General features: G+C 46.8%; 10 protein-coding genes across 10 annotated transcripts; 4 read left to right on the forward strand and 6 right to left on the reverse strand.

The window, feature by feature from the left end:
- The first annotated feature begins 201 nt into the window (after positions 1 to 201).
- Positions 202 to 1,822, forward strand: C8R40DRAFT_43995 (uncharacterized protein). Its single transcript, XM_046235077.1, has 2 exons — positions 202 to 1,185; positions 1,249 to 1,822. Exons 1-2 carry the CDS (start codon positions 421 to 423, stop codon positions 1,666 to 1,668), a joined length of 1,185 nt encoding a protein of 394 aa, XP_046092553.1. The 5' UTR covers positions 202 to 420; the 3' UTR covers positions 1,669 to 1,822.
- Positions 1,823 to 1,976: 154 nt separating this feature from the next.
- Positions 1,977 to 3,882, forward strand: C8R40DRAFT_1078261 (ferredoxin adrenodoxin reductase; the record flags this gene model as incomplete). The annotated part of the gene is made up of 2 exons (XM_046227010.1): positions 1,977 to 3,437; positions 3,548 to 3,882. The coding sequence occupies one exon, from the start codon at positions 1,977 to 1,979 to the stop codon at positions 3,435 to 3,437; it is 1,461 nt and encodes a 486-aa protein (XP_046092554.1). The 3' UTR covers positions 3,548 to 3,882.
- Positions 3,883 to 5,034: 1,152 nt separating this feature from the next.
- Positions 5,035 to 5,767, reverse strand: C8R40DRAFT_1032064 (TB2/DP1, HVA22 family-domain-containing protein; the record flags this gene model as incomplete). Its single annotated transcript, XM_046223224.1, has 3 exons — positions 5,035 to 5,145; positions 5,257 to 5,601; positions 5,690 to 5,767. 3 exons carry the CDS (start codon positions 5,765 to 5,767, stop codon positions 5,035 to 5,037), a joined length of 534 nt encoding a protein of 177 aa, XP_046092555.1.
- Positions 5,768 to 6,036: 269 nt separating this feature from the next.
- Positions 6,037 to 6,648, forward strand: C8R40DRAFT_1078265 (uncharacterized protein). Its single transcript, XM_046227011.1, has 3 exons — positions 6,037 to 6,086; positions 6,136 to 6,248; positions 6,308 to 6,648. The coding sequence occupies exons 1-3, from the start codon at positions 6,063 to 6,065 to the stop codon at positions 6,417 to 6,419; spliced, it is 249 nt and encodes an 82-aa protein (XP_046092556.1). The 5' UTR covers positions 6,037 to 6,062; the 3' UTR covers positions 6,420 to 6,648.
- Positions 6,649 to 7,037: 389 nt separating this feature from the next.
- C8R40DRAFT_1031156 (S-adenosyl-L-methionine-dependent methyltransferase) lies at positions 7,038 to 9,273 on the reverse strand (the record flags this gene model as incomplete). The annotated part of the gene is made up of 6 exons (XM_046223145.1): positions 7,038 to 7,265; positions 7,322 to 7,437; positions 7,497 to 8,321; positions 8,375 to 8,457; positions 8,573 to 8,669; positions 8,724 to 9,273. The coding sequence occupies 6 exons, from the start codon at positions 9,271 to 9,273 to the stop codon at positions 7,038 to 7,040; spliced, it is 1,899 nt and encodes a 632-aa protein (XP_046092557.1).
- A 304-nt stretch (positions 9,274 to 9,577) lies between these two features.
- On the reverse strand, positions 9,578 to 10,271 carry C8R40DRAFT_1031849 (uncharacterized protein; the record flags this gene model as incomplete). The annotated part of the gene is made up of 3 exons (XM_046223206.1): positions 9,578 to 9,637; positions 9,695 to 9,820; positions 9,873 to 10,271. The coding sequence occupies 3 exons, from the start codon at positions 10,269 to 10,271 to the stop codon at positions 9,578 to 9,580; spliced, it is 585 nt and encodes a 194-aa protein (XP_046092558.1).
- Positions 10,272 to 12,668: 2,397 nt separating this feature from the next.
- C8R40DRAFT_1031630 (carbohydrate esterase family 12 protein) lies at positions 12,669 to 13,720 on the forward strand (the record flags this gene model as incomplete). The annotated part of the gene is made up of 5 exons (XM_046223188.1): positions 12,669 to 12,792; positions 12,897 to 13,034; positions 13,086 to 13,151; positions 13,213 to 13,252; positions 13,309 to 13,720. The coding sequence occupies 5 exons, from the start codon at positions 12,669 to 12,671 to the stop codon at positions 13,718 to 13,720; spliced, it is 780 nt and encodes a 259-aa protein (XP_046092559.1).
- A 318-nt stretch (positions 13,721 to 14,038) lies between these two features.
- On the reverse strand, positions 14,039 to 14,676 carry C8R40DRAFT_1164888 (uncharacterized protein; the record flags this gene model as incomplete). The annotated part of the gene is made up of 3 exons (XM_046230581.1): positions 14,039 to 14,186; positions 14,256 to 14,359; positions 14,419 to 14,676. 3 exons carry the CDS (start codon positions 14,674 to 14,676, stop codon positions 14,039 to 14,041), a joined length of 510 nt encoding a protein of 169 aa, XP_046092560.1.
- An 882-nt stretch (positions 14,677 to 15,558) lies between these two features.
- On the reverse strand, positions 15,559 to 16,183 carry C8R40DRAFT_1164889 (uncharacterized protein; the record flags this gene model as incomplete). The annotated part of the gene is made up of 3 exons (XM_046230582.1): positions 15,559 to 15,706; positions 15,768 to 15,871; positions 15,926 to 16,183. The coding sequence occupies 3 exons, from the start codon at positions 16,181 to 16,183 to the stop codon at positions 15,559 to 15,561; spliced, it is 510 nt and encodes a 169-aa protein (XP_046092561.1).
- A 442-nt stretch (positions 16,184 to 16,625) lies between these two features.
- On the reverse strand, positions 16,626 to 21,975 carry C8R40DRAFT_44236 (pre-mRNA splicing factor). The gene is made up of 22 exons (XM_046235080.1): positions 21,807 to 21,975; positions 21,571 to 21,755; positions 21,351 to 21,516; positions 21,160 to 21,291; positions 20,607 to 21,109; positions 20,510 to 20,539; positions 20,100 to 20,457; positions 19,822 to 20,022; positions 19,612 to 19,769; positions 19,479 to 19,551; positions 19,293 to 19,424; positions 19,180 to 19,241; positions 18,916 to 19,126; positions 18,708 to 18,863; positions 18,513 to 18,660; positions 18,299 to 18,461; positions 17,791 to 18,248; positions 17,610 to 17,734; positions 17,460 to 17,549; positions 17,275 to 17,404; positions 16,775 to 17,214; positions 16,626 to 16,715 (listed from the first exon to the last, which is right to left on the reverse strand). The coding sequence occupies exons 1-21, from the start codon at positions 21,949 to 21,951 to the stop codon at positions 17,064 to 17,066; spliced, it is 3,777 nt and encodes a 1,258-aa protein (XP_046092562.1). The 5' UTR covers positions 21,952 to 21,975; the 3' UTR covers positions 16,626 to 16,715; positions 16,775 to 17,063.
- Between the last annotated feature and the right edge of the window lie 5 nt (positions 21,976 to 21,980).

Below are 21,980 nucleotides of genomic sequence, written 5' to 3' on the forward strand. Positions count from 1 at the left end.
GGATTGAGAGGCAGGTTATCTCTGGATTTTGTTTAAAATCTAGAACAAAAACGAGAACGAACGGCGCTGAGAGCAGCAAACCAGCATTAAGCGAACCAAGACTAAGGGATACAGCACTCTACCAAGGGAAGATAGCTCCGTATCTTAGATTGAGCACAAAAGAACTATTCAAAGTTGTCTGAGAAAGAAACAGGAAGAAACCCATTTGCGCTGGACGCTTAGGACGCTTGAACAAACTCTGGCCTGGTCGATCGAAGAGAAAAAAGATGATCGAACAAATCTAAGATGCGAGGCACTTACTTGTTTGTAGAACTGGGGATAATAGGACATCATTGGTTTGGGGATAAAGAAAAAGGATAAAAGGCAAGGTCCCGAGGCCTAAAACGTCCTATCCCCTCCTTCTCCTTCAACTCGTCCGCAATGCCCCTTCAGGTTTTCGGCTGGACGCCATCAACCGACTCTACTATCACAAAGGAATTTGACCTCTATCGCCGCTCGAATACGAAATCTTGGGCCGCCAGTCCGCTTTCTAGTTCCCCTTCCGAAGAAGACCCCGACCCCGACGCAGACGATGATGACCGACCGAGGAGAGGCGACCCGAACTGGGTAGCCCGCCCTAGAAACGCATTCATCATCTTCCGATGCCACTACTCCAAGCAAAACGCTCGTAACACTGGCGTGGGTGGAAAGCGAGGATTGCCCCCTGTAGACAAGACAATGTCCAAAAGGGCAGGCGATGCGTGGAAGTCGCTTTCTAAATCCAGGAAAAATTACTACAAGCAGCTCGCAGATCAAGAGAAAAAGGTTCATGCACTCGCACATCCTGGGTATCGTTACCGACCTAAAAAGCGCACTTCGTCTTCTCGGCGACGTCGTCATGGTGGTAATCCTGTTTCTCGAGCTTCACAGTCTGCGGATAGCCGTCTGGAGTCTTCGAACACAGTTTCTGACGACGATGACTACGTTCCTCCAGTTGCTGAGGTTTCGCAACCAGTCGTCGAAAGTACACCTAGGTTCTTGAAGCGCAGATCTATCTCGGTGCCTATTCTCCCGCCTCTTCTCCTGACTCCACAGGAAAGACTTGAAATGCGTAGGACTAGTAAGTCAGGTGTTCTGACTTTGCCTTCCTCGCCCCTTTCGTCTCCTGGTAGCAGTATCAGTACATTTGAGCTCCTGTATCCCGAGGTACGTTTGCTTTAGTTTACGATCGTTCCATTGTTTACTAACAAGAAAATAATTTCATTTTAGTATCCAGATCATGACTCTGCCCTCGGATTCGGGTCTCTTTCCCTTACCCTTGAACCGAAGTTATCAGCCACGCCTCCGCTAGCGACAGTCTCCTCTTCTCTCGCAGGCTGGAATGGGTTAGTGGTTCCCCAAATAAACCAGACGGTGTCGACCTCGCCTATGTCCGAGTCCTCTTCCGCGCCTCCTGGATGGGCAATAACCGCTCCGACGGAAGTCAACTGTCACATGTACAACCCCGAAGGATACGCGTCTACTATGACCCCAGCCTCTTACTGGAACCCAGGCGTCGTTGTAGAAAGCGCCGCTCTCCATAATTACAATATTGGTCTGATGGACCAATCGACACCGGAGGATTACTTGATGTTCGACACGCCCGTCGCGGAAGAGCAGCAGATTTTCGAAGGGTTTTGCCATTTTTAAGAACTTTTACCTTCCACATAGTTAAAAAAAACCCCATTCTATGAAAGCTTTCTTTTTCTCACCATGTATCCAATAGTATGCTTTCTCTCGAACATACCTGTATTATAGCTCGCGATTGTCTATATCCTACCTTTGTATCTAGTATAATTTTTGCCTTGCTTGTTGAAAATAGTTGAAAATTCATTGATGTGGTATTGGTGACCTAGATTGAGGAACTTCGATGTGCAGAGCAATTAGTCGATAGATTGGCTCTGAATTGGCTATGGGATGGAAGAGGAGGTGCGTTTTGCCGCCGGCATTGCGATTCAATGATTAGACCTCTCAAACTTGCCATCATCGGTGGAGGACCTTCTGGTTTCTACCTTGCTTCTCGTCTGCTTTCTCGTTTTCCGCAATCTTACGCAGATTCACTCCGAGTCCATATATTTGATCGCCTATGGGCCCCTCATGGGCTCGTTCGCTACGGCGTTGCTCCGGACCATCCCGAAGTAAAAAACTGTACACACAAGTTCGATTCTGCAGCCTCTGACCCGAGACTGAAATTCTTCGGAAATGTGAATGTTGCGTCGGATGGAGAGAATGCGCTTAACGGTGTGCCGTTAAGCTCACTGAAGAAGAACTATACCCATCTTGTATTCGCGACTGGTTGCACAGAACCAAATCTGCATCCACTTCTACCGAGGGACGACGGTATCATCCCTGCGCTAGATATAGTCCATTGGTACACGCGACATCCATCAAATCCCTCCCCGCCTCCTCTTAGTTCCACAAATCACGTCTCTATCATCGGTATGGGTAACGTTTCGCTAGACGTCGCACGTATGCTTCTCTGCCCTCCTTCGCTTTTGGAGAAATACGACGTGCCTAGCCACGTACTTGATGCTCTCAGGAGCTCCAAAGTTAAACATGTGTCAGTCATTGGGCGGAGAGGACCATTAGAGGCAGCATTCACCACCAAGGAGCTGCGTGAAATGATGAATTTGCCTGACGTCGCGCTGCGACCTCTTGAGAAAAGCGTATTAGACGTTCAGGCCAGCACAAGGCAGCAGTCCCGGACTTTGGATCTACTGAAGAAAGGCTCCAAAGCAGCATTTGGTACAACACTCAAAACTTGGTCTTTGGATTTTTACCGAAATCCTATCAGTGTAACAGTCCCCAGTTCAAACTCTCCGTCTTATTCACTAACTCTTGGTCATACTGTCGTCGATGCTGCAACCAAACGCGCAGGACCTCTACTTGACTCGAATGGCGCTCCCATAACATCTGTCCTCCCAACATCTCTCATCGTACCAGCCATGGGTTTTCATGCTGAACCCTCGTCTGCAGCACCTTATGCTCAATGGTATGATTTAGACCAGAAACATATCAAGACTTTACCTGGCGGACGAGTGTCAACGACTAATCTTGATACTGAGGAACCCAAAATCTATGCTTCCGGATGGGCCGCGACCGGTGCGAAAGGTGTACTTGCCAGCACCATGATGAACGCGTACTCTGTTGCGGAAGCCATACTGGAAGATTGGACTAACCTCACGCCATCATTAACCACCTCCAATACGCATCCCGTGGCTATCTCATCCTCACCTTGGGATGCGCCTCCGTCTGAGATTCTAGACGGTTTATCATCTGCGAATATAACCACGTACGAAGACTGGCTGGCTGTCGATGCCGAAGAAGTGCGCCGGGCTTCCGCTGGTGGAAAGGAGCGAGAGCGTATGGATTGGAATGAGGCAAAGAAATTCTTACATGGTACAGCTAAACAGAAGTAATAGACACTTGACTTGCTTACACGAGACGGGAGCTGAGATTTTTGAGTTGGTATTCCAGTAAGTCTTTGGGTACGCATGCAATTACTGACACGATGAAAAGATATAATTAGGGATGGCAAGCCTAAATGCTTTATATGTTTTTTCGATGGTTTCGCGCCTGGCAGTGTTATAGTCCCAAGGGTAGGTCCCAAAAAAGTAGATCCGCACGAAGCCCATGAAGCTGAGTGCTTTAGCGTAACCATGTACATGAATTTTGAACTGGAAGTGTGATTCACGGTTCAAAATCATCTGTAACCGTCATTACCAGTCTCTTCCCCCTTCATCAAATTCCCAGTCTTCCATTAACATACTCTCAGGCAGCTCTCAGGTCCCCTGCATCTATTGGTCGAGGACGACCGCGATTCCTTTGCATTGTCTGCAACTGCTACAGCGCCGCGAACCTGGTCTATATACGCCCTCAAGTCTATGGGTGCTCAGAAAGGTAAATTTAGAATGAACACGAGTATCCTGCGCCGCCAAGTTGACCGTAATAATCATTATGTTTCAAGATTTTCTGTCGCCGTGTTAATTTCCCGCAACAAAGAATTTCTGGTTCTAATCCAAAGACCTACAAAGACGACCAAGACTGCTGCAAAACTTGTGATGAAATCCAGCCACCCACGCCAGTTATTGCGATGGTAATGAACATGGTCGTCAAAGGTCGTCAAGTTGCGACAGGACAACAATGATTTGAAAAACTTCCATCTACATACCTCTCTACAAGAATACAATGATGCGGCAATATGAGTCGGAGTGTTCCTTAAAGGGTATCGGTGTCCAGAGTTTCGACGGTTACTTGTATACAAAAAAATAAACAGAAAAAATCTACTTGATTCATATCACGTATTAGGATATCCGACGCCGTCTAGTCCACTGCATCCCTTCTTCATCAAGATACAGAGGCGATATTCCCAGCATCGACAGGAGCGTCTTCCACACAAGAAAAGAACATCCCTACTTGCTCTAACGCATAAAACCACCTCACCATCGCATCGAGTGTCCCACCCCATAAGGTGTCATCACTCTAAAGAAGAGGAAAGTCACCACATCCCGCACTTCTATAAGTATCCCGACCGCTGGGAAACAATGTAGATAACGACGGAGATGGATGGAGTGATTGCGTTGAAGAGCAAAATGCAACGCAAAAAAAAAGTTAGTATATAATAGGCGTGGGAATTTTCTTATCGGTTGCCTTGACGAGAGCTCGGATTTCAGCAACCGTCTTTCTTTCAGGAACACTCGGTCCCCTACAGAGCTTTACTGAAAAGGCTCGGTCACCTATGTATACTCGACACATAAGAGGTTCACAATCCATTTTCTTGCACATAGAGACCGTTACATCGTAAAAGAGCAGCGATTACCACCACATGTACTGAGAGAACTGAATTTGACGCGTGTAAGATGAACCAGCGGGAAAGGGAATTGAATAATAAATGGATGAAGAGTAAGTAGGGAACGTCCTTTCTATAACACAAGGGATGAAAGCCATTGGCACAACTATACGAGAAAAAGTCCTGCCAGATGTTCTAAACTCCCTTGTATTGTCGGCACAACACATTTACTCAGCGGCGCCCGCAGGAGCAGTTGCCTCGGTCTGCTTGACAATGGCGGAGTTGCTGATGTTAGCGAGGACAGGCTTTAACACTGCAAAGTATGTAACTTGTGCGCCCTGCAGCAACGAAAAATGACGTAAGTAAAGATGATCATTAGGACAGCACACGACAACACATAATCGGACAGGGACGGAACCAGAATGTGGTAAAAGCGAGGTAACACTTACTCGGAAATAAGGCAACTGGAGCCAGAGAATGAAGAGGGTTTTGAAGGCGAAATACCATGGGACGTAGTAGAGCACGAGTCGGAGGGCAAAGCTCTCAAGGAAGTTGAAGAAACCAAACACAACCCAATACGTCAACCACTGAACATCGTCCTGTGTCGACGGTGACTCGAGGGCCTTGAAAGACAGGTAAGCAGGGAGGGCCCAACCAACGAGATTGGAGACAGGTGCGGCAAGAGCGTTGAACATGTGGAGAATGACGACCAGCAGACTAGCGCCGAGGACAGCGTATGTTTTCGGAATTTGTGTGCGTTGCTCAAAGTTTATAAGCACGGGGTATTTCGTGAGCTGCGAAACCACGAAGCGCGTCAGAGAAAAGATAAGACATGCATGAGACACACGTTCAATGCAAAGCAAACAAGGTTAGGCCACATACCTCTTTGTCGAGCTGGTCATGATAGTAGACGGCTTTATTTTGGGCCTGAACGACCATGGGGTGCTGGGCGGCGCTCATCTACGAGGAAAAGGCCGACACGAAAAGTGGTAAGTATTCGGAGCAAAAAGTGGAGGAAAAAGTTTCTGGAAAGAATAAGCACGCCAAAAAGAACTCACAGTTGAGATTTAGATGTTACAGGTAAATCAATATCTTAGGATGCAAGAGCAAGTCGTGGTGGAGGAAAGAGAGAGTTTTCCACAACTGCGTCACACTGCTCGGCTAAGCCTAGGTCAAATTTCCCACAGTCTTTATCATACGTCAGCAACGCGCGCTATTTGACACGTCCTCTTCAAGTTCAAAACTGGTTATCACCATGTCAGAGTATGAATCAATAAAGGTTTGTTCGCCTTCCTTCTCTTCTTGCTCTTTTTTAACCCTTTGTCTAGGCTCTCCACGACTCGTTACCCCCATTTCGGCCTCTGATTAGCGTCGCGCTCCTTCCATACCTCGCGCTTATCCTTTTAGCTTCAACTTTTGCTCTGGCTTTCTACTCCTCTATGTTAGTTCCCTTTGGAATTACTCTCTAGATTTTACGCTGAATGCTCTATCGCTCAACAGCCTTCCGAAGACTACAATACCTGGGAAGGAGATTCCGCTGGCAGTCACGGCCAGTATTCTTGGCGGGTTTGGAGTGGTGGCACTCTTCTGCACAGTGGGAGTCTACGTATAAACACGTTCTGCTTTGTGCTGGATGCTTGCATCCTACATTTCATCTGGTCACTCTATCATTATATCTCTTCGGAATATCCAAATCAATGATTCCTCCCCACTATGATGACCTTTCGTACGAATAGGTATATCGGGGCTCTGGGAAGCTTGCGTCTCGTAGGATGCCTGTTAAAGATTTCAGCATAAAAATTCCTTGAGATTAAGACAAACGAGTGAATCACAAAAATAAGAATCGACAATGAGATAATGAGATACAACTGCTGTTACATGCCATTACAACAATGATTTACGGTTAGACAAATATATAATAATGCAAGACAGATTAGAAAAACATAGACCAAAAAGAGAGGGTCTAAATGACCTATGGTTGAATATTGAAAGAGCAGTGAGTAGCTGTAGAAGCATTTGAAAGAGAACGAGGAAGATGCAGAAGTTGAAACTGCGTCTCCAGTTTAAATGCTAGGAGAATATGAGTAGGTAGACGGAAAAAGTCGAATCAGAGCAAGAGCAAGAACCAATATGTACTTATGTATAAATACGTTCTGAACAAAAAAGAAAACGATCCTTCTAATGACGAACGCATCAAACTAGCTTAAAAAAGCTCCCTTGTTCGCAAGCATCACTGTCCAAACCAATCACTTTCGTCCGTATTCTTCGACGGGGTATATTTCGCAGTGGCCGCACTCCGTCTTCCCCTCGTAGTACTCTCAAATTTTTGTCGAATTTCCGCATATCCCACCCGGTCAACACGGTGGATATAATATGACCCTCCATTGTTTCCCCAGGAAACAGAACCCGGATAGTATGGCCTTTCAGTGACATCGAATATGGCAGAAATGTCGTCGACCTGTACGATTGTTCATTTTCAGTAAAGATAGAAAAAGAACCACAAAGAAGACGAACATTGCGTTCAGTCACACGAGCATTTAACCCGTTCAATGATGAGACAAAGGGCTTCAGGGAAATCACGATTGCTCCTTCCTTCAAGTCGAGGAATTTGGGCCGTAATGCCTCATTCACTGAACGCAACAAAGGAACTTTCAGTCCACATCACAGACAAGCATGAGCGATTTCTCACATTTCTCTTCAAAAACTTTGTTATCCACCAGCACGACGTCAGCTTTCGGAAGTAACTCTGCTACTCTCGGACTCTCCAGCATATCACCCTCCTCCAGTTCAATTTCTCCACAAGCCACGCCCCACATCCGACATCGCGCCTTGAATTGTTCCGCCATCTCCTTGGCTACCTGTGCAGGTCCCTCAACAAGCTCAATTCCGTAGCTCTTGCACCCTGTTTGGAGAGCAGATTGAATGACGACATTGCCAACTCCTGATCCCAAGTCCATGAACAAGGAATCCTGATTGAGCTTGGTCAACGAAAGAATTTCGTGCACCAAACTTGGCAGAATTTCTCCATAGACTTTACTGGTGAAAGCCTCATACTTTCGAAGTTTGTTAATGTGCGGACCAACACAACGTTGATAGTTCTCGTCGATAATTCTCATCAAAACCTTGGAAGGTAAACCTCCGTTATTCGACCATGTCGCTACCCGTTCTTTGAGGGAGTTTTTTGGGACAGGTTCGAAAGGATCAGACGGAGGTGTCGGATACTTGAAAGAACTGAGAAGACTGTTGATCTTCTTGATTGTTTTAATAAAAAGTGGACCATCTTTGGTGTTTATCGCACGCTGGACGGCACGGCAATAATTTACGCGAGGTTGTGGAAATTCGTTATGGGAAGATGATTCCAGCGATGTTAGAGAAGACATCGAGCCAGAGGAAGCATGTGATGCGGTGGAATTCGGAGGTGAAGGTGAGGGAGAAAGAGGAGGAGAAACGGTTTCGGTCAATAGGTCACTGGGTACGTTGCCAATGAGGGCTCTTTGACTGGGTGTGAGATAATCTGCGAACTAGGTAAGAAACAATCCGCAGAGGATCGAAAAAGGGAAAACTAACAATCCACGATTGTATACAGTGTTTGTTCAAGGTCCATTATCGGATTATAGTGGTCTTTGTCTTTAGGAGCAAGTAATAAAAATCTACAAAAATCTCAAGAGATCAGTAAAACAGAACACAGGAAAGCGTTTACAAGTAGGTAACTGCAACGCGCGCGGAATGAGTTCCATCGGCGGATTAGCCTCTGGTAACACTAACCGTTCAGTAGCGGCGTTATTTGGGTACTCCAGGTCCACATAAGGATAGCTTTCGGGCTCAAACGAACTGTCATCAGGATCGGCGGGGTTACTGAAATCTAAAGACAACGTGAGAAGGAACGAAGACAATAGTGTCCGGCGCAAGTACTTACACGCTTTGTATGACTTGTGCAGATTGCGGACTACAGACTGTGAGCTGACATGAGAAGGCCCAGGTTCTCCGTCTCCTTCGCAAGCCAAATTCCGAGTCGACACCGATGATAACGATGGAAACGTGGAAGTCGAACGCGACCTACTGGATCTAGACCTGAATATGGGTTCTAGTGGAGATGAGGCCAAGTTGATCGTCGAGCGACTGGAAGCTCTCGAATTTGCATTCGAGGCGCGCTTCGGAGGCTTGTCGACGCGCATTTTCTTCGAAACGCGAGATCTACTAGATTCCGTGCTGGGACCCGCCTCCGGACTTTTTTTCTTCTTCCTTGGGTTTTTCAGGTTGGGGGGAGGTGTAGTTCCTGGAGATGATAGTGGAGATGATAATGGCGAAGTTGACAAAGACACAGAGCGAGAAGGAGCTGGACCTGAACTAGGTAACGGCTCCGATTTACGTTTAACGAGGCGCGTAACCTGAACTCTGGTGGTAGTGGCCGTTGTCGTCGTTGAGGCAGATTTAGATTTCGAAGACTTTGAGGAAAAGAACCCCATGTCCGTTTCTGCAGGCTGCATTTGCACCGACATCATCGTTGTAGAAATCAAAGGGAAAGGTAGGTCCCTGTGGCGGTGCGTTGACTGTACGTAAATATAAGCACGTGCTTCTTCAGCGAGCAACTACCGTACAGTACCGTACTCGATGAGTCTTCACTGGAGTCGGTGCTCTTCAACCCTTGAGGTGTTGGAGAATACCAGTATATTAATCCGAGACTAAACTGATGATGTCCGAGAACGACTGAAAGTAGAGTACAATCCATAACTGTAGATATATGTAAAGTAACTGGTTACTACCCCTTCTTCATTGAAATTTTTCCTTATGAATCCACGCTAGTCCTATATCGCTATGCCCTTGGGCAACCTACATTCAAGTTCTTAAGTTCAGTAACATGGACAGAGCATGAGAAAAATGACTCACAGCAGCCCGATACCACTTCGCCGCCTCCTTGCGATCCTTTTTACATCCCTTCCCATTCGCGAGGCAGAAGCCGAGATCGTTCTGAGCGTCAGCATCCCCAAGACGTGCGGCTACTCTATAATAGCTCTATATGCCAAGTATATTAGTGATGGCCGAACCAACAACCGAAATAACCTACAACTCCCATCTTTTGATCCTTCACCACACCCCAGCCATGGAAGAAGCACTGTCCCACCTCATAGATTGCTAGGACCAGCTCTGCCTTCACCACACCCCTCTCCGCAAGATCTCCCGTACCTCCACTCATCCTTGCTCTCTCCAGATCCGCCACAGCTCCTTCCGCTGCCCTCCTCACCCATACAAATCCGCCTTTTTCGTCCTTCTTACAACCCCAACCGTGTCGGAGAGTTAAACCCCACATCAACATCCCTACTCCGCATCCTCCACCTTCTTTAGCACTTTTCTCGAAACATATAGCAGACTCTTGTAAACGGTTGGCCTCGTGATGCTTGATACCAAGCTGGAGGTAGTGGTCGGCTTTGCTCTTCGCTTCATCTGGAGGGTCTACGACAACCATAGGTGGTGGAGGGGTATTACTATTAGTCTGGCTCGTAGGGGACCCGAAACCTCTGCTCGGGGAGTCGAACTTAAACTTTGACCCATTCGGCGACGGTGACGCACTATCTAGCTGGTAGAATGAGTACGCGTCAGAATATAGACTCGCTGGCGAGTCCGGACGTAAGGAAGGCGGTCGTCGTGGCAAAGCTATCTCTGGATGACTCTGCGAAGTTCTAAGCGAAGAGGGTGCCATAGGTTGAGGCGATCGCGACCGTAAAGTCTGCGATAGGGGGGAAGGTGACATCTCACGAGAAACGGGAAGTGAATTACCTGGGGGTGAAAGAGATGAGTGGGAGGGAGTAGAGCGACCGCTGCCTGGGTTGATGTTTTGTGCGTAGTATGATGATGATGGTGTTGATGTTGAACCAGTATCACTTCGTGTCCCAGAAAATGATGATGTAGATGAAGGTGATCCAGCGTTGAGTCTTCTCTTACTGATATTCCTCTCCAACACCCTTCTCTTCGACTCGGGATCAAAGACGTCTGCGTCAAGAACAGGGGCAGCGCTCGAATTATGGCGAGGTCGGCCAGGGATCATCATGGTCCCCTCGCTATTATGACCAGAATTTCTGTCTTCGGGTTCCCCGGAGGAACCTCGCACAGGTCTTGAGTAATTCGACACTGCTCCTACGTTCCGAACAATGGGTACTCGACCACCGGCTCGAGGAACAAGGTCGTCTGGAGATGTGATAACCACGGCAGGAACAGGCGATGATGGTGAAGAAGGTTCTTCAGGTGCAAACACGGGCACATACTGCTGACCTTCAACGTTCCGCAATGCCGATTGATTGATACTTCGCTTCCCAAGATCGTGGACAGAACCTGACTGCCACGAGTCCCTTAGCGCAGATGCAGAGTCCAACGATGAGTTTTGATCTTCGTCATATTTGAACCTTTGCTGCGCGTCAGGAGCATATATATCATAAATGTTCGAGTTTCTCGAATCGAATGAGTCCCTGCCATCCCTAGCAAACACGTCTCTAGGATTGTCATCACCCATATCCATGAATGAACTTTCTTCGTAGACACTAGGAGAATCACCCCTAGAGGATCGAGAGGCGTTGGAGGCGCTGCGGAAGTGACTATGGATAAGTGGTGAAACGGGTGAAATCTGCGGTTTAGTCTTTGAAGGGGTGTCAAGACCCATGGTATACCCATGCTGATTCATCTGGGGCTGAGAGGTTTGGTAATTCCTGGAGACCGGGGAATTTGAGGGAATGACTACGTTTGGAGGCCGAGTACTAGGTGCATTCCTCCGAGAGGATGTCCGGCGAACCAATGTCTCTAAGGGAGACGCTGGCTGAAACTCATATGAACTGGGAGCATAGTTTGTAGCAAAGGGCTGCCTCTGAGCAGCAGCCATCATGCTGGGTGAGAAAAACTGGCACGGAAAAGAGTGTGTTGGTATGCAGATCGACGTTCAGGATAAGAACAAATGTAGAAAAGAGTGATGAAGTTGCCTCTGGAAGTTTTGCTGAAAGGCCGGTCCAGCCAAGACTAGGCTACAGTATTTGTAGTGGCAGACTTTTGCAGGATGAGCGCAGTAAGTAATAAGTTCGGTGTTACGATGTTCGAAGATTACCATCTGGGCAATATTGCAGCCGCCGCCGGTACTTATGTACGTAAAATAATGATTTTCCCGCTACGCTTGTTCCCGTCAATTTGTTCTTTATCCCCATAACAACGCCCTCGTCTGGAACCTTAGGCTTTAGGCTCTTGAACAGTGTTTTTGAGTGATATCGTTCAAGCTCAAGTGTAACTTCTATATGCTCAGTAACCTTCAGTAACTGATCTCAGTCCTACATGCAATTATGTGACTTTAATCTGGACTCATTGGTGAGTTCATCTTCGGTCAGTCATGATTTTCACGGTCTTACAGTCCTTTTCAGGTCCTCAACGCTATGATTATACATCTTGATATATAAGATGATCCATCGCATCCAAGCCGTGCTCAGTGCAAAGCAGAACAAATCACCCTACTTCCCAAATCATGTTTGAAAGAACTCCTCTCTGCGATCCTCAAACATTCCATACACAGCACACCTGATCACAGTTGGTCCGACTACGAAACCCGTACGAAACAAACCTTGTTGTTGTGATAGTGCGCGTCCAATCTTGTACCAACTTGCGCAGATGGATTTCGACAATCATCCGTCGATATCCCCGTTCCGGACCGCGCTGAGAAAGTTTCCCTCAGTTCCTGCAATGTGCATACTCCTGCATACTCCTGTATCGAAGGTCACTTGCCTGAACACCACAATGTCGAAAAATATAATTTACCGATAATTTCGCCGTCGTTGGTATTTAGGTTGGAAGAGAAATTAGAACCTTGTCATTGGAACTCCCCCGGAACACCATGTTCTCTCTAACAACCGCAGCTGTGCTTTCCTTGATACCCTCAATTTTAGGTCAAACTGTTTGGCTTGCTGGAGATTCTACCATGGCTGCAGGTGGCGATGGTGCAGGTGCATATCTTAATAGTTGATTGAACCCAATAACTGACATACCGGGAATCAGGGACTAACACCGACGGTAAAGCTGTTTACAAGCTGGAATCTTGCAACGGCGCTGATGCAGTCAATAGGCTGGGGCCAATATCTCAGCCAATACCTCACTTTACCTGTAACTAACAAAGCGGTAGCGGGAACCAGTGCTCGCAGTTTCACCGCTTTAGGTCTTTTTGCCTCTCTAATCGACGAAGTAGGCTCGGGGGACTATGTCGGTGGGTAAAGATCTCTCCTTTCCATATTCAAGAGCCTTAGTAGTCCTGAAGTCATCGAATTTGGGCATAACGATGGGTCGGCTGGCAGTGTAGACAATGGCGACGAAGATGCTGTAGGTGCGTGCATTCGGGATGTATTTCGTATCACTCAACTGATGACTCTCGTCGACTCTCGCAGGTGACGCGTACAACCTCACAGCCACAGTGACAGAATCAGAGTGAGTCTCATCTTTTCAAAATCAGTCCAACACAGATCTCATTCTTGCTTACATAGTGGTAGTACCGAAGTCATCCATACTTTCAATTACTACATCACCAACGCCGCTTTATCTCTGACTGCAAAGGGGGCCATCCCGATCATCTCCTCTCAGACTCCCGATAATATATGGGATGGTGATGTACTTGCCGCACCATCGCGGTTCGTTCCTTACGCACAAGAGGTGGCTGGGAACAATAGCTTGGTCTACATCGACCACTATGACTATGTCGCACAGGCTTATGAGGCTATTGGTGAAACAACCGTCGATACATTTTATCCTGTAGATCACCTACATACGTCCCCTACTGGTGCAAACGTAGTCGCAGAGGCGTTTGTTAGAGGGTTGTTGTGCTCAGAGAGTACGCTCAAGAATTTCGTCAATAGTGCGGGTGAAGCTGTCCCCAGTGAGTGCAAATACTTTGAGTGAAACGTTGTAGAATGACTAAATTTGCTTAGATGGTTGCCTGTAATACATACTCATCTATATGTATCTGATTCGGTCAAGCATACTTATTTTTCGGAAGCCTTCAATACAACAATGAACTAAGTTCGACCAAACCATCGTTTCCACATTATGAGGCGTGGAAAAATCGGGAACTCATTGTGGACAGAGTACAATTTACAGCAGCTCTTGCATTGCACCCTTTTTTCGACTTTGAGTAACGAAGCCAGCCGCTTGAATGCAAGCATAACCCAAAGAAATACATTTATAACTTCCAAATATTAACTGGGATCCGGATTATGGTTACAACTTGTAACCGTACTTGGAAACGTACGTCCTCCGTTCCTTCTCCTGAGCCGCGAGTTGATCTAGAGGGTAGTTGTTCGCGACGCTCACAAATTCTACAATCTTCCGACTATCTATGGTTGGGTCTTCGGATTGTGACTCAATTCTGATATTTGGTGCAAAAAATAAAAGACGAGGTCAATAAACATTTGACAAACCCAAGTGGAAGACGTACATTATTGCCACACCCTTTCGTCTAAACCCGGGGACCAACTTCCCTGTTTCTGGATGCGGAATCTGGAGGCCACTGATAACGTACGTTCCACTCAGTGAGCCGTTCTATCTCGCGGTAGTGAGAACACAGAGAGAATGCAAAACCATGACGACTTGGCACATACTCGATTAGATGGGTCCTTGGACGCACCCACCATGTCCGTCCAGAAGAATCCCAACGCTCCTTCTTCAGTTGGGCGCATAGCTAGAAGGAGCTGATCAATTTCTTCCCTGGTAATTTTCCTGCCATTTATGGAGGCCTTGACGTGGGGAGCAAATAGTTCTTCGATGGCAACCTTTGCTTGCGCTCTGTTTGGGGCAACATAAATTGTCGCGGTACGTTTATCTGCCCACTCAGAGAGTGAACAAAGTTTTGTCGCCATTATGAGGTTTCAAAATTATCTAGACTATCCGAGATAAAACACTAGCTTTTATACCTAAGTCAGCTGCCCAAGACCAGGTTGTGACCTGTTGTGACATGGTTCCAAACCGGGAGCTGTTCTATACTCTGTGGGCAACTTGAGGACTGCCATTGATTTGGAGCCAGGGTTTGGTGGCACTACATAGATGTGTATGCTTGGCTGAATGACAAAGTACGTTCTTGCCTTGTTGTGTTCAGCATTACCACTTTCCCGAAGAAAGTCGGGATTTAATAATTGACCACTATTGGAGTTATTTACTCTGGAATTACTAGACTGCGAGTAATAGTTCGGTTACCGACTGGAGTATGCCCAGGTGATAATAAATCTATCTAATGCAGATAAATAGCTCAAAGATAACCCCAAGTTGGGTATCAAATGAACCTCAATAAACCTACTCAAGAAATTAGATAGTCGGAATCGAAGTCGACGGTATTGCTGTCCAGTGCAAAAAACGTTCCGACTATACTGAAGCCAGGCGCCAATGGTACCTTTTGTAGTACTTGCCGAAACGTATAGACAACATGCTCACGCTTTCAAATCATTCCGTGATTTATATTCAAGTCACTGTATGTATACTGTACAGGATGCAGACAAATCTAGGCAAATGCGCCACCAGAATCTTGATGAAGCATCTACTCGTACCCAGTCGTACCCCTTATGACTTCTAAGGGGCGAGGTACCCCAACTTTTCGGTCCCACTGTTAAGTTCGTTCGCGCCTGTTCGCACTGGGCAGTCCATAACAATCCATAGTCACCCCTTAACTTCCCTCCTTAACTACGACTCCCGAATGAAGACCAGGGAGAGACAAAAAACGTTTCGACTAATGCCGCTCTAGTTTACTGTTACAATTTATAGCCATACCTGGAGACGTACGTCTTCCGTTCGTTCTCCTGATCCACGAGTTGATCTAGAGGGAAGTTGTTTGCTACAGCTACAAATTCTACAATCTTCCGACTGTCTATGGTTAGGTCCTGGAATTGCGACTCAATTCTATCACGGGTATGACGGATCAACAGAATTTCCAGAATGTTTTTCAAGTGGCAAAACGTACATGACCGCTACTCCCTTTCGTCTGAACGAAGTAACCAACTCCCCCGTTCTAGGATCCGGAATCTGAAGGCCACTGATGATGAACATACCACTGACTGAGCCATCCTGGGTGCACGAGTTGAGACGAGAGACAAACGACGACAATACATTGGGACATACTCGATGGGATGGATCCCGGGGCACACCCACTAGATCTGTCCAGTAGAAACCTAAAGCTCCTTCCTCGGTCGGTCGCATATCCAAAAGGAGCTGGTCAATTTCCTCCCTACTAATTTTCCTTCCGTTAATCGAAGCCTTTACGTGGGGCGCAAATAATTCCTCCACGGCAAGCTTTGCAAGGGTTTTGCTTTTCGCAGTATACACTGCCGCGGTGCGTTTATCCGCCCACTCGGTGATGGAAGAAAGTTCTGTAGACATTGTGGACTCCCAAAGTACGCAAGACCATTGCTTATATACCGTGCTAGCCAATGTCTCATCATGGTATAGAATCGCAGAGTATCACGCATGATGAATAAAGTGCCTCCCGCCACAGAGTCTCCCTAGGACTCTACATAGCCCAGCCCTCTGCAACCTGGCGATGAACGGACCCGCTGAACTATGACAACCTGTCACAACGCTCATTTGCTTCACTATCTAATGAATACAGACTCTTGAGAGAATCATTCAATAGGTCATCAGACAAATCAAGATCTGCACCTTAGGTCTGCACCTGCCTACACCTCCAATTTTGCGACTCATTTTTTGTGAGTTTTCTGCATCTTGATTCCTCGTCAGAAACTTCTTGATCCCGACGAGGAATGGTATTTGCATCTAGAAGGGAGCGCTCGACCTTGTATTGGTACAAATGTTAGGGTCAGTTTAACCAGCACGGTATAGGGCCTCATTGGCACCAGTCCCTTTAGGACACAGATGAATATCATCTTGTCAACTTGTAAACATTCTGAACAGCCTGGTGAAACAGGTGATACCTTGATTTGTACCTGTACCACGCCAATTGACTACACTTACCTGGGTCCTAGCTTAGCTCGCTAATTGAACTAGGGGAACATGGAAGGGTGCTATATCTGTTCTACCCGTGTCATTGACAATAATATGAGTTCTGTTCCCAGTGTCGGTGTGAAAAGCTGCATTGTAAGGTTTTCACACCCCGAGTCAGGGAATTAGGCGCCAGAAATGGTTACCGATGGTTCCTTTACCATGATTATACATACATCTAATTAACACAGTAAGAACGTTGGTATGAAATAGCTTCATCCGGTCTTCACATCGTCGAATGTTGCAATTGTACGATACGACATCATAAACCCGTGCTTTTCCTAGGTGTCTGACTGACTCTGAAACCCGCCCCAATACCGGATTGTCGAGGTGTCCCAGGAACAATTATCTTCGAACTACTGCTACTGACAGTTTTCGCTGCTAGTGCTTCTTCCGAGGCCTTTTTTGCAGATCTGGGGGTGAACACACACATGAGCACCGTGCACAGGATACATTTAGAAGGGTCTTCTCACTCTTCCCGTTGCCTGGCCATCTCGGTCTCAAGCTCAGCTTTTCTGGAAAATTCGCGATCTGCAGTTCGCCTGTTACCAAGCTGATCAAAATTCTTCTCTTTGACAGAGTAGAACACCGATCCAAGCTCAGCTGTGGAGAGAGCAAAATCAGAATACGGGGAACAAGCAACAAAAGAGATTCTCACCAAGCCAATACGGATCGACCGCAGTCACTTGGGTCATATACTCTTTCGATGTTAAAATAAGTTCGTGGTAAACAACATAACTGGGGGTATCTAAGGAGAAAGATTAGGGACATAAACCAGTTCAGTTTTATGCGGGCAAAACCCTCTTACATCCAAGGCCATACAAAGCACTGGTTGGATGCAAATGTGTCGGTAGTCCTGAACGAATATTGACAAATTCGCCGATTCCTTTGACTCGGGCAGCTTGGTGAAAGTAGCCGGCGGCGATCGCTTTCCTATGCAATACGCTCAGTTATTTTATCCACAAGCGATCTCGAATACACACACATACCTGATCACATCGAAATCAGTTCCAGCAGAAACGATTTCCATCTTCTGAAACTTCATAATATCCTCGAGCTGAGCACGGACCTCTCGGGCTTTTCGAAGGAGCTTTGGATGCAAAAAGTGGCGCATCCCCCATTCGTCACGGAAGCCATGACTTTTCCATTGGTTGAAAACATTCAATAGTGTGAGATGGTCACTCTCTGGCACATTGAACTTCTCCCGGGCAGCGTCAGCCTCTTCCATCCGTTCTTTGGGCCGATAGAACACACTCGGAACCGATAGCATGGAGACAATGGTCAACATCTCAGATGAACAATTATATTCCACAGAGGCGATGAGCATCTTCCCCATTGAAGGGTCCATAGGGAACTCCGACATCTTCCGACCAATGGAAGTGAGATCGCCGACATTGTCTAATGCACCAAGGACCCATAATTGGTACATAGAGTTGAGAATGTTTGCCTGACCCGGAATCTTAGTAGAAATTCTGTAGCAAGTCCATTGAAACCTACCTGAGGCGGGGGATCCATGAAATCGAACTCTAATAGGTTTTTCACTCCGAGTGACTTGAGAAGTAGGACGGTGTTCGCAAGATTCGTTCTTTGAATTTCAGGAATGGTGTTTTCGAACATTTCGTTTCGATATGCCATCTCGGTGTATAGGCGGTAACAGAACCTAGCGAATGATGAAGCTTCGCGAAGGGTGAGAGGAACAATTATGACGTACCCGCTGCCTGTCCGACCAGCACGACCAGTCCTCTGACCCGCGTTTGCCTGACTGATAGGAGTAATCTGCAGCGCATCCATACCCACTTTCGGGTTATAAACCTTCAATTTTGAGTACCCGGCGTCAACGACGTAGAGAATACCATCCACTGAAAAAAATGAGGATGTATAGAATTCACAAAGAAGATTGGCCAACCTGTTAAAGACGTCTCAGCAATATTTGTTGCTACGATGACCTTTCTTCGTCCATCACTTGTAGCCTCGAAAATTTTTGCCTGCAAGTCCGCAGGCATCTGTGAGTAAATAGGAAGCACAGCTAGTGGTGCTGGTTCGTCGAGTTGATCGAGGCGCTCTATGCCAAATATTAGTACTATGACGCGTAGAGGACGACAAAAAAGAAGTGCCTTGTGTGACCTGACAAGTTATTTCGATATCTTCTTGTCCAGTCATGAACACTAGAATATCACCAGGAGGTAGAGACAGATGTATTTGCAGGACCTGTTTGACTGCGCTGTCGACATAATCTTCACAAGGGGATTTGGAGTGGAATATCTCGACAGGAAAGGTGCGACCGGGAATTGTGAAGCATGGAGCAGTCCCATAGAAGTTCGAGAACTGCACACAGGAAAAGGTGAGTCAGATAGAAGGGACTTCAAATTATATCCTACCTTCTCAGAGTTCATGGTGGCAGACGTCACGATCAGTTTCAGATCTCTTCTACGCGAAAGAACTTCGATATCGTTGATAAAGATTAGATAGAGGATAAATCCTAGTCACTCACTTTTGCGCAATAGGCCCATTAGAACGTCAGTACTCAATGACCGTTCGTGTGCTTCATCCAAGATAATGACGCTGTATCGATCCAAATCTCCCTCGTTCAATGATTCTCGAAGCAGTACACCGTCAGTCATATCTAGATGCATTGGTCAAATAATAATATTCAAAGGGATTTACGCTGTGAACACACATTTGATCTTGGTTTCTGCCGATGTACAGTCTTCAAACCGGATCGCGTAGCCTACAGTTGATCCCAGCTTACACTGAAGATGACTGTCAACGCCAAACGCTAAGTGAGGAGCTCAATCGAAGGAAAAACTAACCTCCATTTCTTCGCTAACACGTTTAGCTACCGACATAGCAGCCACACGCCGAGGTTGAGTACATCCTACGATGCCATGCTGACAGTATCCGTCCTCATACAGGAATTGGGCTAACTGTGTCGTTTTCCCTGACCCGGTCTCTCCAACGACAATGATGACTGTTAACCATTGTTTAAAAGATGCCAAATGCAGTACAAGACCGGCACCGACCTTGATTTTCTCTGATAATTTTCATCAAGTCTTCCCTGCATGCGAATGCAGGAAGATACTCTCTTTGTTCCTTTAATGTCCGGGATCTAGCAAAGGCGCTGACACCAGTAGAGGACTTGAGGTGCGAAGCAAATTTGGAGTCGCCCTTGTAATTGTCTTCTCCCTTCTCCTTGGCTTCCTTTTCTTGCCTTTCCGCTTCGGCTGTAGGAAGAAAGAACGATAACTAACGTGAATGTGCAACTCCGAAAAATTTGGAATAGAGAAGGATATTGCCATACCTTCGGCCTCAGCTTCTTCATCCTTAACACCCATGATGTTACCCAAGGAAGTTCCACCCAGCGCGGCAAGTTTGGCGGCGGCTTTAGCACGTTCTGCTTGCTCTCTCTTCTCTTTAACAAGGGCACTGCCCTTTTTGGAGAATATTGCCATGTCACTAGTTGGATCCCTAATGGGATTGATGGGATCTAGCTGTTTGGTATAAACCGTACGTCCATCTAGGAAAGGTGGTTTAAGATCGTGGACCATGACGTGTACTGTAGATTCCGACTCGTCCTCAAAGTCCAGATCAACTGTTTTACGCGTTGCAACACCGGAAGTCAGCATTCGGTTGGCTTCCCAAAGATCATTGTCCGCATTCTGAATAAGTGTCAAAACCGAAGTTGCCAAAGATTTCCAAAGATACACGCACGTATTGCGCTTGACGAGCAGAAATCTTTTTCTGTAAAGAATTACAACATTTTGAGGATCAGACCGTATACGAGGATAGACGGAACATAGCGACGAACTGTTTGCTTCTTTGCTATCTCAGCTTCTTTGATAATACTGAGATCCTCGTACTGTGCCAGGGGATTGTAATCGTCGTCGCCAGCCATTCCAGATTCCGTTCCGGTGTACCAATCTCTGTCAAGTCGAACTTGTTCCTCTTCCCATTCTCTAGCGTCTACAGTCCAAGCTCTATCTTCTTCGGGGCTTTCGCCTCTGGCAACTCTGGGAGTAGGAGTATCCCATCCACGATTCCTTGCACCACCCCAGCCGGAGGCGTCGCCTCCGCGCGAACTTCTAGGAGTGGAGTCCCACCCAACGTTTGGGACCCTTACACTTGGAGCATCTGCCGGACCGCCTCTCACGGACCGGGGAGTCGAATCCCAACTGTTTCCGCGATTGTTTCGTGTGTGTTCAAAGTCACGTCTGCCCCTGCTTCGTTCTTTATCCCGGTTGGAGCGCCGTTGAAAGTCTCCTAGACCCTTAGGCGCATCCTCTTTCTCTCCGCGGGCAATGGTAATTCCATCTGCAGCAGGTGAGTATAGATTATTTGTACAAGTGGCCCAAGTCACGGACCTCGCTGTTTGTCCCTGTTCCTTCTGTATTCTTCCAATCGTTTGCGAGCTGGCTCGGCAAGACCCCCTGGGTGTGATGGAGTGTCCTCGCCTCTTCGACGTAGATGATTACTACGAACTGGCAAGCTGGGTACTGTTTTTGATATAATTTATCAGTGCGGGAATTGACTTGAAACGAATAGGCACACGCACCTTTGAATACCGGTTCGTTTCCATCGTCATCGTATTTGGCCTTCTTCCTACTCCCTTCATCCGCAGTGGCAGCCCTCTTCTCTTTAGCAAGTCTATCGAGACCAAGAACAGAGGTTCTAGGTGTTGGGGGTTCAAGCGGTTTGTTGGGTTTCGTGAATGTGTGTTGCTTGGTACAATCAATCAGCACTCGAACGAAATGATGGAAGAACGAATTACTCACCATATCACTTCTAACAAGCCCTCCCTGCCTCACGGTCTCCGGCTGTAGCACATCACTATCATGCACAATTATTCCAGGGACAGGTTCAGGTGCCAAACCTGTTTCTTCCTGTTTCGCATGCGACAATATATCGGAATGTATCTCGGCCAGGAAAGAGTCTTGAAATTTGCCAAATGATTTCGCGGCTGAAAGGAATATTGAGACAAGAATCTAGTATTGCTATGTTGAAGGCTTACCAGCTATAAAACCATCTAAAGGGCTCGTTTTAGCGATGTCCGTTACTCGTCGAGCTAGCAGATCATTGGGATTGATCGTGTTCAATGCTCTGGAGAGTTTAATGGCGAGACGATGAGTAAAATCATTGCCGTCCGTCGAAGTCATGGAAGTTGAAGAAATGGTTTCTAGATGCG

The sequence above is a fragment of the Lentinula edodes genome, assembly GCF_021015755.1.
Source record: "Lentinula edodes strain Le(Bin) 0899 ss11 chromosome Unknown C8R40scaffold_1, whole genome shotgun sequence".
In the NCBI taxonomy this organism is placed as follows: Eukaryota; Fungi; Basidiomycota; class Agaricomycetes; order Agaricales; family Omphalotaceae; genus Lentinula; species Lentinula edodes.

Bases quoted from the DNA above. Each gene is read 5' to 3' on its own strand.
- C8R40DRAFT_43995 (XM_046235077.1), top strand. From the start codon at position 421: ATGCCCCTTCAGGTTTTCGGCTGGACGCCATCAACCGACTCTACTATC. The intron at 1,186-1,248 runs GTACGTTTGCTT...ATTTCATTTTAG, and splicing joins TTGAGCTCCTGTATCCCGAG to TATCCAGATCATGACTCTGC.
- C8R40DRAFT_1078265 (XM_046227011.1), top strand. From the start codon at position 6,063: ATGTCAGAGTATGAATCAATAAAG. The intron at 6,087-6,135 runs GTTTGTTCGCCT...CCCTTTGTCTAG, and splicing joins CAGAGTATGAATCAATAAAG to GCTCTCCACGACTCGTTACC. The intron at 6,249-6,307 runs GTTAGTTCCCTT...ATCGCTCAACAG, and splicing joins CTGGCTTTCTACTCCTCTAT to CCTTCCGAAGACTACAATAC.
- C8R40DRAFT_44236 (XM_046235080.1), bottom strand. From the start codon at position 21,951: ATGACTTCGACGGACGGCAATGATTTTACTCATCGTCTCGCCATTAAA. The intron at 21,292-21,350 runs GTGCGTGTGCCT...TATCAAAAACAG, and splicing joins AAACGAACCGGTATTCAAAG to TACCCAGCTTGCCAGTTCGT. The intron at 17,735-17,790 runs GTATGTGTGTGT...CGTATTGCATAG, and splicing joins ACTGATTTCGATGTGATCAG to GAAAGCGATCGCCGCCGGCT.